Here is a 14,024-nt window from a genome sequence, read left to right as displayed (position 1 = left end):
TTTTTAAATAAACATCTATTAGGAAAATGCTATTTTAGGTTTATAATAGGTGCAGATGCAAAAATAAAAAAATCTCCAGAAAAATTACATTTAAAATTACGATTTACCATAAAGTACTTTTTCAGCTAAAAACATCCCAGATTTAAATGAGTTTTCCAGAATAAGGATATTCTGGATATCATAAGGATAGGTTATCATTATCAGATCGGTGAGGGTCTAACAACTGGGATCCCACCAGTTGTTCTCCGCAGCTAATACTCAGAATGGTGGAGCAAGTTACTGCAGATCAGCTCCTATTTAGCACCTACTGGGGCTAAGCTGCAGTGACTCGATATAGCCACTGCACAGAGAATAGAACCAGATTCTGAGTAGCTGATCAGTGGGGTGCCATGTGCCCTCACCAACCTGGTATTGATAACCTACCCTAAGTCCTCAACATTTTTAGCCAAGAAAACTCCTTTAAAGAGGACTTTTCATGTCCTCCTCCATATGTAGTTTTATATATCGCTAGAAAGCCAACAGATCACTGAATTCAGCATACTGTTGGATTTCCCCTTATGTGCCCCAGGACTGGAGATATCTGTGTCGTTACCGATGTCTGCCTACTGTCAGAAGGGCATTCCTGACAGTCTAGCTGGGCTGTGAGGAACTGACTAAATTTTCTTTTATAGAGAAAGAAATGGAGATTAAAGTATCTAATGGAGCCAGTAAGTATGTACAAACTTCCAAGTAATGATGAAGGAGACAGAAATCATACATTTTATCATTCATCATATTACACGAAACTAGGTATCACATCAACATATCACACAGATAAAGACTTAGACTGGGACTGATAAAATAGCCATGGTAATGTGAAATTCACACACATATAATATATATATGTGGCTGTTTATGTGAAAAGGGCCCACACTGTCGATATGGAGTTCTTGGTATCATTGTAACGGTTATGGTGTAACAGTGTACAAATTCTTAAAAGTCTCAACAAATTTGTAAACTTGACATATTTTTAAATAAAATTTTTGCATAAAACAAAATTGTGATTTTTTTTACCCAAATATGTTTTGGACTATTTTCTCTATAATTAGTATCGACGATCTGGGCCCTTTTCACGTAAACAGCCACATATATATATATATATATATATATATATATATATTACACACATATAGTGCAGGGTGATGAATATTCAATGGTAATTGGCAAATCACACTATTTACTCATAATTTTAGTCAATGACAGCAAACAATTACATAACATATTAAATGAATTGATAATCTCTCGCTTTAGTCAACTTTAAACCTATTTTGATTATTGAATTAAGAAATGGCAAATTGAAGGTAACTAACACTAACACAACAATTTCGGAAAAGCTAAATTTAATCTTTTGGATAAGCACTTCCAGCATGAAAGTAATATTTTAAAATAATTTATCCATCAAATTCAAATACTTTGTGAATAAGTAAATCTGTACATTATCCAAGAAATACTTACATCTAGAACAGCAGCAGAATCCAGACTATAATGCTGACTTCTGAGCAGCAACTGTAGTCCTTCCAAACTAACATCTGTACTGTCCAGGGATTCTGGCAGTTCTTGCCTAGGGAAAGGGAATGGACACATTTTACTCATTCTATGTCCACATGTACATATATAAGAGTTATTTCTGACACTAATAAACGGTGCAAATCTCCAAGGGGCTCAATAACCGAAGGGCCCACACAGCCCCTCAGTAAAATGTAGCACATATTAAGGGCAGGGCAACACTGCGACTTTCTGAAGCGCCACTACTTTTTTTTCTACTGCTTTTTCACAGCAGCCAAAACCACTGTATTTTTGCAATATGAGGCCTTACCCCAAAAAGCTCTTGATAGGATAACAGTATGGACAAGAGCATGGCATCGCCTTCATACATTATAGGCCCATTCTGGTGAAAGCATTCAGTAAGGCACAAATCATAACAGTCCACTGGACAAAGTAATAAAGCTAAATATTCACCAACCTTTCTAAGGGATTTCTCCGTCCTCGTGCCTCCAGTTGCTGGGATCCTGAGGTCTGGGATGGGCTACAAGTTTCTTTTCCTTCCAGTATGTATTGAACCATTGCAACTGGCAACACTGGCGGGTCAGAGCATGCACTGCAGGCACTTAGAGAGACGTCGGCTTCAGATGATCCCTTTACTACAGGACTGATCGGCTCCTCTTTAATCAGTAGGAGACATTTACTCCTAAAAGTGCACACAATGACCACAAATAGGACTTTAATAAATGAGAAACAGCTTGGAGGCAATAAAACAAAAAAAGATTTATTATAGGGTAATTTACTTTGGACAAGATGAGATCCATCTTGACTCAGCCATGCCTTAAAGTAGATTTTTACATAAGCTTCACACACAATTCACTTATTTTACAGATAATGGAGTCATCTTTAGACCACAAAAACATGAAAAAATGGAGACAATTACTTTGGTAACTAAATTATCAGGTCAACGTATCCAAATACACAGCTACACCAGATAAAGAAACATGGGTGCACAGCAGTGCCAATGTAACAGGACTGAAATCACACAAGTACAAGATGGCAGAAAAGTTTAGAGACATAAAACATATTCTCCTATAATGCTCTGTATATATCCTGATCTAAATACATGCATCTTTTCTTTACCTTTCCACATCAGCGTTAGGTTGTGCATTCACAGAGTTTGTGGGTAGAGTTTCTGTCACATCCGATATTATGGGTCCGGCACTGACAGCAGGGCTGCTTAAAGAGGATGCTGGATCTGTAGGTGGCTACATAGAGAATACAGTATGAGACACTCAAAACTAAATATAAATATCATACAGTATAAAGCAGGAATAACACAATGGCAATTCCAACCCATTCTGATTTTTTTTTCATGCTGCCAGTACATCATACAGAATATTAAAGGGGTTATCCAGTTTCTAATATAGATGGCCTATCCTCCACAAAATAAGCCCTCATGAACTCTATGAATTGAAAAATAAAAAAGTTATGGCTCCTGGGAGGAGGGGTGTAAAAATAGAAAATGAACAAACAGTGGTTTTGGAAGGAAGGGGTTAAAGTTAACTGCACAAAATATTCTTTTTAGGCTAGGCTTAGATGGTGATTTTTTTTTGTTAAAGAACTACATGCAACTTTTCATTACAGTAACAAGTGACACAAGTCTACTATGCCAGTAAACCAGAGGTTTTCAATTTAATGGCTGTTATCATACAAATGAAATGGATAGTGACATGTGCTAGGGAATATAGCAATTATAAAGGGGTTGTCCAGGACCTGAAGTGAATAGGTCATCAGTATCAGATAGGTCGGGGTCGAAACAGGTGTTTCTGCCACCATACTATGAATACAGCCAGAAACAGCCCTGCTCCTCTTCAAGTGAATGGGAGTGGGGCTGCAGGTCCACGCGCCATCACTACAGTGTACAGATCTCTGTATACAGTTTCTGATCAGTATCAATTGCCTTCAAATCCTGGACAATCTTTTTAAGTAAAATAAGCATCATGTAAACCCAGCCTTATTGTCTTGGCCATAGGAGAGTATATATGTGTTCCTAATAACTCAGAGCTCATTATCTAAGTAAAGAAGAGACTCAACATTATTTACTTGTTTCATGCCCTCCAGGTTTTGCTGTCCTTAAGGGAACTTATAGTATTTACCATAGTTGGCACTACATAACCCGTTCACAGATGGAATACCGGCATAACCTGGTATCGATGCTATATGGTAGCTTTAACCTTCTTACATGTCATCTCTAAAGCTGAAAGCTAAAAGGCATTACTGCAGTCCTGTAATGAAGATTGGTTTTTTCATAAGGGAGTTTTGGGGGTGCATGGTATACAGGACATGTCCGATTTTCCAAGTTTGTTTCTTGAGACAGTCCAAGCAAATTTGGGGCAGTTGTATCAGGTTGTGGACACTAAGCAATACACATCATTATAAGGTACTTATATATTTACATATAATACAATGAATTATTCAACCAGGAAATGTCATCAGCTTGCTTAATATGTCAATATTTTATGGCTAAAATTTATTTGCTCAAAGCAAAAAATGTAATTGCACTTCCAATATTGTGGGTGTGAAAATGCAAAGAAGGACTGTATATCAGCTAAAATTTGGAAAATTACACACTTAGGGAAAATATAGTTAGTCTTGTTAGTCCAAGTATATCTATGACTAGCTCAACATTTTATTATATGCTGGGGTTAGCTTTAAAACAAGCTCCTGCATTTACAACGTACCAACTGCAAACTCACCGACTGAATGTAATATGGGTCTTGCAGGGAATCTACAGGAAGTTGCCTACTAAACTTGGACAGTGGTAGGGCAGAGCTCCCATCATCCAACATAAGAGGTCTAAAAGAGAAACAATTTGTATTTATTTATCTAAAAGTCATAAATCTTATGGACATCAATACAAAGGATAAAGCAACTAAAGATCTGCAAATGCTCCAAATTGTAACAAAATGCTGTACACACAATAGAGAACAGAAATGATTGAGTGGTTATTGGGCAAATACAGGTAAGAGAGATTTTTGTATCAAGGTATCAGCGTGTTAAACCGGTTTTCCACATTATACTCTATATCACTACATTCTCACAGTTAGGGACCATGGTCCCTTGCAAAGTGGAGTGCTAAAGGCTTAATAAGTCTCCACACACCTATATAGTGGTCTCTCCCCAAGGAGTGACGATATCCCTCTAACCCTGTCTAAGCCTCTCACCTCTACCAGGTTAATCTTCTCTACACCGGGCTGACGAGATGCAATAACATCGAAACGGCCGTCTTCGGTTGAGAGAATATACCTGGTAATAATCCCAGCATCATTGCAAAACAAAGGCCTCTTGGAAGGTTGAGCATGATGTTAAAGGGAGCAGCCTTTATTGGGCTATATCACTGAGATTCTGTCATCAGGGAAGACAGGCTTGCACATTCCAGTGAGCGCCCTCTATTGGTTTGCAACACTGAGGCACCTGACTTCCTAATTACATCATGGAAGACAGATTTGCATATTCTTCCCATACATTCTCACAGTCAGACAGTTCTACAGGTGAAGGAAGTAGTTATATGTAAAGTCACGAAGTTTCCCTTTCTATTATGTACATTGGTAACACTTTCATATTATAGCAAGATGGAGCATATTTTAGGTGGAATGGGGTCCCTATAGTCACTGAACGCTTGTGTGACCAAAGCTTTACTCTGACTTTTGACACCTTGTTTATACTAAGGGTATGCTGCTGATGTTCTGACTGAGTTGGTCCGCTGAGAGCCAATATACTTATTTACAAGACAACTCCTTAGAGATACCACCATTATTTTCATGTCAGTTATTGGAAGCCTTTTCTCGAGAGGCCCCAAGTAAACAGGTAAATATAAATTTTGGGGTAGAATTATATCGATGCAGGTAAATTGTTTACTAGTTTCTCAAGATGATACTATATATGTAAGTAATTATTGATACCTTTGTTGGTAATAAGGGACAGAATGATCCTTACAAGACTATTCATATAGTTTTGTCTGATTTTATTCTATTTTTAGAGAAATCTCAAGCTGTTCTCAATGTAGCTTATAGCTCTACATTTCGATAGTGCTTGTATCAATAACCCTTGTTATCAATGTTGGGTTATTATGCTTATTTGCCTATTTTGGGATGCTTTTTCCCTTTCTCTCTCTGCCCCCACAATAGTCCCAGGAGCTGAGAGGGCACTTTGTACACAGTATTTTGAAAGCCAGTGGTCAGCAGATCTGACTCAGCAGGTCCATTCAGTGCCCATCACTAGGGTGAGTGGGTCAGGTGACCCGCACTCGGGGCCTCGCTGAGCTTGTGATTTTGTTAGTGGGGAGTTTTGTGAGCAGGGTGGGGGGTGATCTCCTGCAGGCACTCACATCTTTCTCTTTATCCCAGTGCTGGAGGGGCCAGGAGGCAGCTGTCCGAACAGAAACTGGATTAACTGTCATAAAAAAGCATAGAATCAGGTGTTAGTGACAGAACTCACTGACCTTTGACCCTCTGTATGCAACGATAAGCAAAGGAAAACAACTGATAATGATATCCACATTTCACTATACCTGTATATAGGTGCCACCAAGGGAAAATACAATATACCTTATGTGAATTATTATATAAGAATAATAGTGTATACTATTATTCCTTATACACATTTCTATAGTACCCGTTATTAAACAGTATTCACATTTTAACACTAGTGTTTTCTGTGAAGAGACTATGTAGGATATAGTATATTATATAAGAATATTGGCTTCATAATGATTTCTAGTGCATTGTCCTTATGGTCACTGTAGAGTTCCAGCAGGGCACATCTGCCTATTATTACCTGCTTCCAGTTTTTCTTTCCTAATTCTCTTTATTGTACCGCTACTGTTGTGCTAGTCTGTGGACTCCATCTTGTTTGCTTCTCTCACACTTAGGGCTCGTTCACACGTGGGCAAAGAGGCGGATTTTGATCGTGCATCACCGCCCACTGTGCACGATAGGTATGATTTACATATATGTTTTTATATTATACTAGCTGGTACCCGCGACTTCGTCTGCGGTGATTGTAGAAGTGGCTAAATACAGGCGCAGGTAAGGTTTTCGTACTGTGTATAAGGTATGGGATATGAAATGTAACTTTGTATCTTGTTTTTGCTGTAATACTGAGAACACATGAGACTTTTGTGTTCAAGTTAATTTGTATTTCAGCTGCTATACGGTGTTTTGAGAAACTCTACATAGTGTATTTGGGAAAGAGGTATTTCAAGTGAATATACTTTGATATACGACATTGTATGATTTGTTATTTTACCGCCAGTACATGTACGTTTTCGGCACAGGATACTGTTGAGCAAGCAACATAAAGTCTGTCCCTGTGCATGACAGTTTAGTAACTCCATGTGCCTCTTATTAATAGCAATTAACCCCATCATGTCCCTCACATTAACCCTTGTGTAAGAGTTACTGATATGGGAGAGACTTGGAGGTAATAATTAAGTATCTTCATTATTGAGGTCTTTTATTAGTACCTCCATATGTCTCACATATTAGTAACCTTTATATGGGGCACACAGGGGTTAATATGAGGGACATGATGGGATTTATTCCTATTAATGTGAGGCACATGGAGTTACTAACACTAAACTAATAAGCCCAAATGCCGGACATTAATGAGAATAGTAATCCTATGTACCTGTGTGTTTTTCAGTTTCACTTTGCTAGCAGCTTCCTCTCCTCCTCGGGGAATCTTTGCAGGATGCAGACCACTATAGCAGGCAGAGACCTGAGCGATTAAACTCCACCCCCTTGGTTTCCTGCACCCCTCTCAAAGGGGAGTGTCCTTATGCCTCAGCTCTAGCAGAGCACTGAAGGGACGCTTGGACTTCATTTAACTCTTGCAGGTCCTGTGCTGCTGGTGTGCCAGTGAAATATGGCAGGAGTGCCACTCTTGGCACGTGTGCCAGGTGTTGCTGACCTCTGCTGTAGAGGGTAATATGAATTTTGTGGCTTGCTATGGTCCAAAGTGTGTGAGATTACAGAGATAGTGATGTGAGTTTGGGTTTTGTGGGGGTCCTGGGAAAAACGTATGTGCGCTATTTTGACAAAAAATTATGTTTGTGGAAAATTTCAGCCAAATCGGTGGAGCGGGTTTTGCGTGATTGAGGAACAAACATCCAAACACACAAACCCACAAACATCCAAACTCACAAACTTTCACCTTTATAATATTAATAGGATTCACGCATATGTGGGGCTCATACAGCATAATTTTGCTGATAGAGCCCCTATAAGTAGGGCAGCATATGGCTCAGTGGTTAGCACTACATCTGCATAGCGTTTGGGTGGGTTTCCTCTGGGTACTCCAGTATCCTCCCACACTACAAAGACATACTGATAGGTAACTTAGATTTTGAGCCCTATATACATAAGCAAATTAAATAATTCAGATAGAATTAGGGTCATAGTTGAACAGCAAGTGAACAAGTGTTTAATAAATTTGATGCAAATGTCTCTCGGCCACTTCCAGAATTTTCTGTAGTTACACCATTATGATATAAGTGGTAACCTATAATTATACTTAATAATCTAGATTTGTATGTACTTTCTACTGTCCTTATTGTATAATTGTTTTAACATATTCTATCATGCCTCTATGATGTGTATTCTAATGTGCCTACTGGATACTTTGTTTTATGTAAAATGTACTGTAATAAAAGAAGCCTCTTGTATATATATACCATTACTGAATTATAGTGTTAATGTATATATCATTAGGAAATATAGTATTTATGTATGTGTCATCAGTATATTACATTGATATATGTGTTAGAAGTAATGTTGGGAATAGGTTGGAGGAGGGCAGGTGTGAGAATGTTCCATCTATGATCACAGGACCAGATATCTTATTATTATGGATTTACAACTAATTGCCCCCATCTAAACAAATGGAGATGGAACAGTTCATTTCCCAGCTTAGACACTCACCTTGTTGATGATCTTCTGCTGTTGTGAATGGTTTTGTCTCAGTGAAACAACCTCTCGCCACAGGACTTCATTCTGCCTAGCAAAAGAAGAATGGCATCGCTAATAATAATCACAATATTCTGCTCACTAATTATCAATATTGTACAGTCATGACAAGAGTAAAGTCCAGGCTCTTTGAATTCTATAGTTTTAGATATCGGAACACAACAAAAACATCTGGTTCTTATACGACTTTGTATCTATGCAAAAAAAATGGTTTCCAGGCGGAGAGGCTGCACACGGACACCGGCTGTTACCTTTAAAAACTCATTCAAATGCATGAGTTTTAAAGCTGACCGTCGGGAAGCTGTCCCCTGTCCAGTTTCCCCAGGGTTTAGGACAGAAACCCCTGGGCGGACAGCGGCGCTAGTGGGAACGCCCTCTAAGTCTTTCTTTTTCTAATTGTACCGTCATGACCATGAAACATTTGTTAACTGAGGTCTGCATAGTCTTAGATGTACTTTTTGGATTTGTCGCATTTTCTCAGAATTTCTGGGATGTCCATTCTTGAGATGATTTTCAACTATCTTGACTGTTTTCTACTTAAATATATAATAATCTTTCTCACTAAAAAAGTATGAATTTCAAATAGTTTGGAAATAGTCATTCCTTCTTTGATGGGCAGCAATAGTTGCTTCTCTTAGATCATTGCTAATTATTAATTCATCATTAATCATTATTAATTATAATTATTATATTATGAATTATTAATTAATATGAATTATTGCTCCTTGGCATTGTTTTAAGATATGCCTGAATGCTCGAGACCAGCAAACTGCTAAAATTTCTGCTTTTATAGAGGTTGTCATGCTTCCTGCTTATCAATTAAGGGGATTTAATTATCAGCACATTTCTACTAATTAACCTCTTAATTCACATACATCGTCTGTATTTTGGGCTAGTTTTGTTAAATACATAATGACTCAGAGTTGTTTTTCATGTGTTGTTCATCTAACATTGTAGTTAAATTTGAGACCAGTATTTTTATTATGTCCTAATAATTGGATTTTCTCATAGCTGTATGCCATAACGGCACTATTTTTACAGAACCAAAATTAGATCACTATAGAACCCTATGTTTCAGTAGAAGGTTTGTTGTAGTCTTAATAAAGACAACTATATGAAACTTTATACTGTAATTTACTTTCAGACTTCAGAGTATAATGAGGAGAGATCCAGAGGCGGTTATAAATAAAACAGACAGTGTAACTTGCCTCTTCTGGGCTCTGGCACAGGTTCACATCATCTTTGGGTGTCTTTCAGCCTTCTCAATAACTTCAGGGACCGCTAAGGTCTGCAACTGGGCTTCAGCGGTCACATGGTGACATGACGCGTAATAATGCTGGGGTAACCCAAGTGACTGCTGAGACAATCACAGATCTCAGCAGTCCCTGATGTAGGAAGCCTGAAGACCCATGCCTTTGATTATTATACATTATACTTGGTTTTGGAGTCCACTATAGGATACTATACTGTGTGGAGGAGCTACTGTGAGACAGTATACTGTGTGGAGGGGCCTCTATGCTATGGGACATTATACTGCATGGAAGCCACTATGGAACATTATTTTTAAAGGTGTTTTCCAGGATTTGAAAAAAAACTCTGGAGGGACCCGGGGCAGGTATAACCTTAACCTGAATTTCCCTATGGTTGGACCATTAAAGGATTATCTATCTATCTATCTATCTATCTATCTAAAAAAACAAAACATACTCACCTGTCCCCGGCACTCTGGTGTCTACTACCATAGCTGGTTTGGGCATGTGCCATGCCTCAGTCCCTGAAAACCCTGCGTCTCACATGATAGGGATAGGTGATGTTGCTGGACAGGGACTGGTGACCTGATCATGTATCACCAGTTCATCTCCAGTGACCACTGAGGTGACTGATTCGCCTCAGGGTCCTGTGGGGTGCAGGGTTTCCGAGGCATCCACAGGCGACCAAATGGTCTGTCATAGTGAATAGTTGATTGTTGGGGAGAGGCAAGATTTTTTTTTTTTTTTTTTTTTTTTTAAATTAAAATGTTACTCCTGCTTTGGGCCCCTCCATAATTTGTTAAATTCCTGGACAATCCCTTTAAGCGTGCATTGAAGCTGGGTGTACGTCCTTGGCTTCTTTTAATCACTACACATGTTCTAGGGGCTCACTGTCACTTCAGGCAGCTGAAATGGTAGAATCAGCCCTGATCATAGTTTGAAGTGGGAGGACAAAGCCTGCATGTCGCATTACAGACTCTGAGGTGTGGCCAAAAACAATTTCCGGATTCTAATGTAAAAAAAAAAACACAAAAAAAAAACAAACCATGGATAAAATTGAACTGTGCAGTAACATGGAGGATTTTTTCAGGAGACTGCGCTTGAGAGAATATTTTCATGACACAGATGACACAGAGGAGACCCAACCCACCCCTTCAGAGGTTCCGATCTTAGCAAAAAAGGAGACATCTGATTGGACACCTCCAACTGGATGAAATTTTGATTTGGATAATTACATAGACTGTTTCAGACACATGGTCAAATCCACTATACTGGATACAAACAAAGCACTGCCATCTAACATCAGTGCCCAGGAAAGAAGGGCCATAAAATCCCTGAGAAATAACAAAGACATCATCATTAAGCCAGCAGACAAGGGTGGTGCTATAGTCATAATGAACACATCAGACTACATACAGGAAGAACACCGACAACTGAATGACATGCACTACTACTCCAAGTTGGATTCAGACCCCACAGTGGAATACTCCAAAAAACTGAAAAAGGTGATCTCCGGCCTATCTGATGGAGCAATAAGCCTAAGCAGCCTCATACCAGCAAGCCCAAGGACAGGAACCTTTTATATGCTTCCAAAACTGCACAAACCTGGGAACCCAGGGAGACCGATCATCTCATGTGTTGGCACCCTCACTGAACAGATCTCTGGATGGGTGGAGGGTACTCTTAAACCCTTAGTGAAAGATACAGCCAGCTACCTTCAGGATACTACAAACCTATTAAATAAACTATCTACTATAGGTCCCCTTCCAGATGGAACCATCCTGGCCACCATGGATGTAGAATCCCTGTACTCCAACATCCCACACCAGGACGGTATAAATGCCTGCCAGTTTTACATGGAAAAACGAGGTATGAACGCTGAATCGGTGGTGAAACTGACAAAATTCATCCTCACTCACAATTACTTCTCCTTTGGTGACTGCATCTATTTACAACGGACCGGCACCGCAATGGGGAGCAAAATGGCGCCACAGTACGCTAATCTCTTCATGGCCAAGCTTGAGAGTGACTTCCTATCCACTGGCACCATTAGGCCTCGGGCCTACTATCGCTTCATTGATGATATCCTAATCATTTGGACCGGGTCTGAGGAACAGCTGAAAACCTTCCATGAACAGTTCAACCAGTTCCATCCCACCATCAACCTGACCCTCAATCACTCCTTCTCCGAAATAAAGTTCCTGGATGCAGTCATCAAGATACAGGACAACAAAATTGAGACATCACTGTATCGGAAACCAATTGACCGCCCTACGTACCTAAGATGGGATAGTTTTCATCCTAAACACATAAAGAACTCCATTGTATACAGCCAGGCCATCAGATACCATTGCATATGTTCAAACCCTGCAGATAGAGACGAACACCTTGGGGGCCTCAAAAACACATTCTTGAGGCAGGGTTACCATCCAAGAACAGTTGATAACCAAATCACCAGGGCCACCAGAATACCAAGATCGGAGTTATTAAAATATAATACCAAACAGGAGAACAATCGGGTGCCCCTGGTCGTCACATATAACCCACACCTGGAGACACTAAGAGGTATCACACGCAAACTACATCCACTACTGCAAAAAGACAACCGTCTAAGATCCATATTTTCAGACCCCCCCTCTCCTGTGCTACAGATAGCCACCAAACCTCAGGAATATAATTATTAGCAGCTCACTGTCACCTCCAACTAACAAAGGAACATTTCCATGTGGACAGAAGAGGTGCAAGACCTGCCCGCACATACTGACCACTGACAGGATAGAGATCCCAAACTCTAACAGGGAATATAAAATCCCAGGTGTGTTCACCTATAACACGCCTAATGTGGTGTATTTGATCATTTGCACCAAATGTTCCACTGAAAATCTGTATGTTGGAGAGACCGGACAGAAACTCAAAATGAGAATTAATTCACATCGCCATACAATCAGACAACAGAGAACTGATCTTCCCATGCCAAATCATTTTTGCCAGGAAGATCATAATATCACCAGTGACATGAAAATCTTGATCTTAAAAGGGAACTTTAAATCAAGGAAACAGCAACTGATTTATGAGTACAAGGCCATGACCCTATTCCAGACGTTGGACAATGGAATGAACATCTCACGTGGGTTTATGTCTTTTTATACAAATCATTAAGACAGCCATTAATATAAGAACCTGGGATCTGGCAATTGATTATTTGTTTTTATAAGTATATAGTAATAAGCCTCTTCCCCCCTCCCTCCTGTAATCCTACCCCTGTGTCCAGTTATAAATATGCAGCCTCTAGGTGTTTTTAGTTATATCTGAAGAAGGAGCTCAGAGGAAGCTTCGAAACGTCATATTCTGTCATCATTATGAGTTAGCCATTAAAAAAGGTATCACCTACTGAAGACTTGCAAAGTTTTTTTGTTTTTTTTATATTTTATAACCACTGGCTAACACGGCACCAAAACAAACATTTTCCTTTTACCGGATTCTAATGAGAATCAGAACTTTGCTTCTTCTGCTGAATTAATCAAATTAATTTTTATAATTGTACATTAGAGATGAGAGGATTAATATGTAAGTCAATATATACTGGCTGAATCTATTCAATAACTTTTGCCAGTGAATATAACAATTTTGGCAAAGCAATTTGTTCAATATACAATATAATATTCTGTAATAAGGGGTAGACCACAAATCTGGGAATCTTAAATGATGTGGAATGATTTCAAGACTATGACAAAAGATGAGGCCTTAATACATCAACCAATATCCATATCAGGGAATACAGAGACTTAAACCGGGACTTTGTGGAACAGTGTCAGTGGAACCACCTTGGGATTAATGCTGGGAAGACCAAGTTGATGGTGGTGGATTTTAGTAAGCGGAGAAGTGTCCCAATTCCGGTGGATATCCAAGAGATGGGAATTGAGATAGTGAAGATCTATAAGTACCTGGGTGTGCTCCTCATAATAAACTGGACTGGGCTGATCACGTGGATGCCCTGCACAGAAAGGGTCAAAGCAGGCTCTATCTGCTCAGGAGGCTATGGGCCTGAGTCCGGGGGGCACTTCTTAGGGCCTTTTTCAACTCTGTAGTAGCATCAGCCATCTTCTTCAGAGTGGCCTGCTGGGGGAGTAGCATAGCAGCCAAGGATAGAAATAGACTGGAGGGCCCCCTGGACCCAGTATAGGTGGTGAGTGACAGAAGGATACTGTCCGTGGTAAGCTCCATG

The 14,024-nt window shown here is 39.5% G+C and overlaps 1 protein-coding gene across 1 annotated transcript in view; it reads right to left on the bottom strand.

Annotated features, from left to right (window-relative positions):
- Positions 1-14,024, bottom strand: part of HSF4 (heat shock transcription factor 4) — a 38,019-nt gene that overhangs the window by 1,632 nt on the left and 22,363 nt on the right. The window contains exons 5-10 of the mRNA XM_075281880.1: positions 8,505-8,580; positions 5,912-5,976; positions 4,281-4,380; positions 2,665-2,789; positions 2,003-2,227; positions 1,495-1,600 (exon numbers count right to left, since the gene is read on the bottom strand). Coding sequence (XP_075137981.1) covers positions 1,495-1,600; positions 2,003-2,227; positions 2,665-2,789; positions 4,281-4,380; positions 5,912-5,976; positions 8,505-8,580 — 697 coding nt within the window. The remainder of the gene's footprint in view (positions 1-1,494; positions 1,601-2,002; positions 2,228-2,664; positions 2,790-4,280; positions 4,381-5,911; positions 5,977-8,504; positions 8,581-14,024) is intronic.

The sequence above is a fragment of the Leptodactylus fuscus genome, chromosome 7, assembly GCF_031893055.1.
Source record: "Leptodactylus fuscus isolate aLepFus1 chromosome 7, aLepFus1.hap2, whole genome shotgun sequence".
Lineage (NCBI taxonomy): Eukaryota > Metazoa > Chordata > Amphibia > Anura > Leptodactylidae > Leptodactylus > Leptodactylus fuscus.
This window is presented reverse-complemented; position numbering and strand designations above follow the sequence as displayed.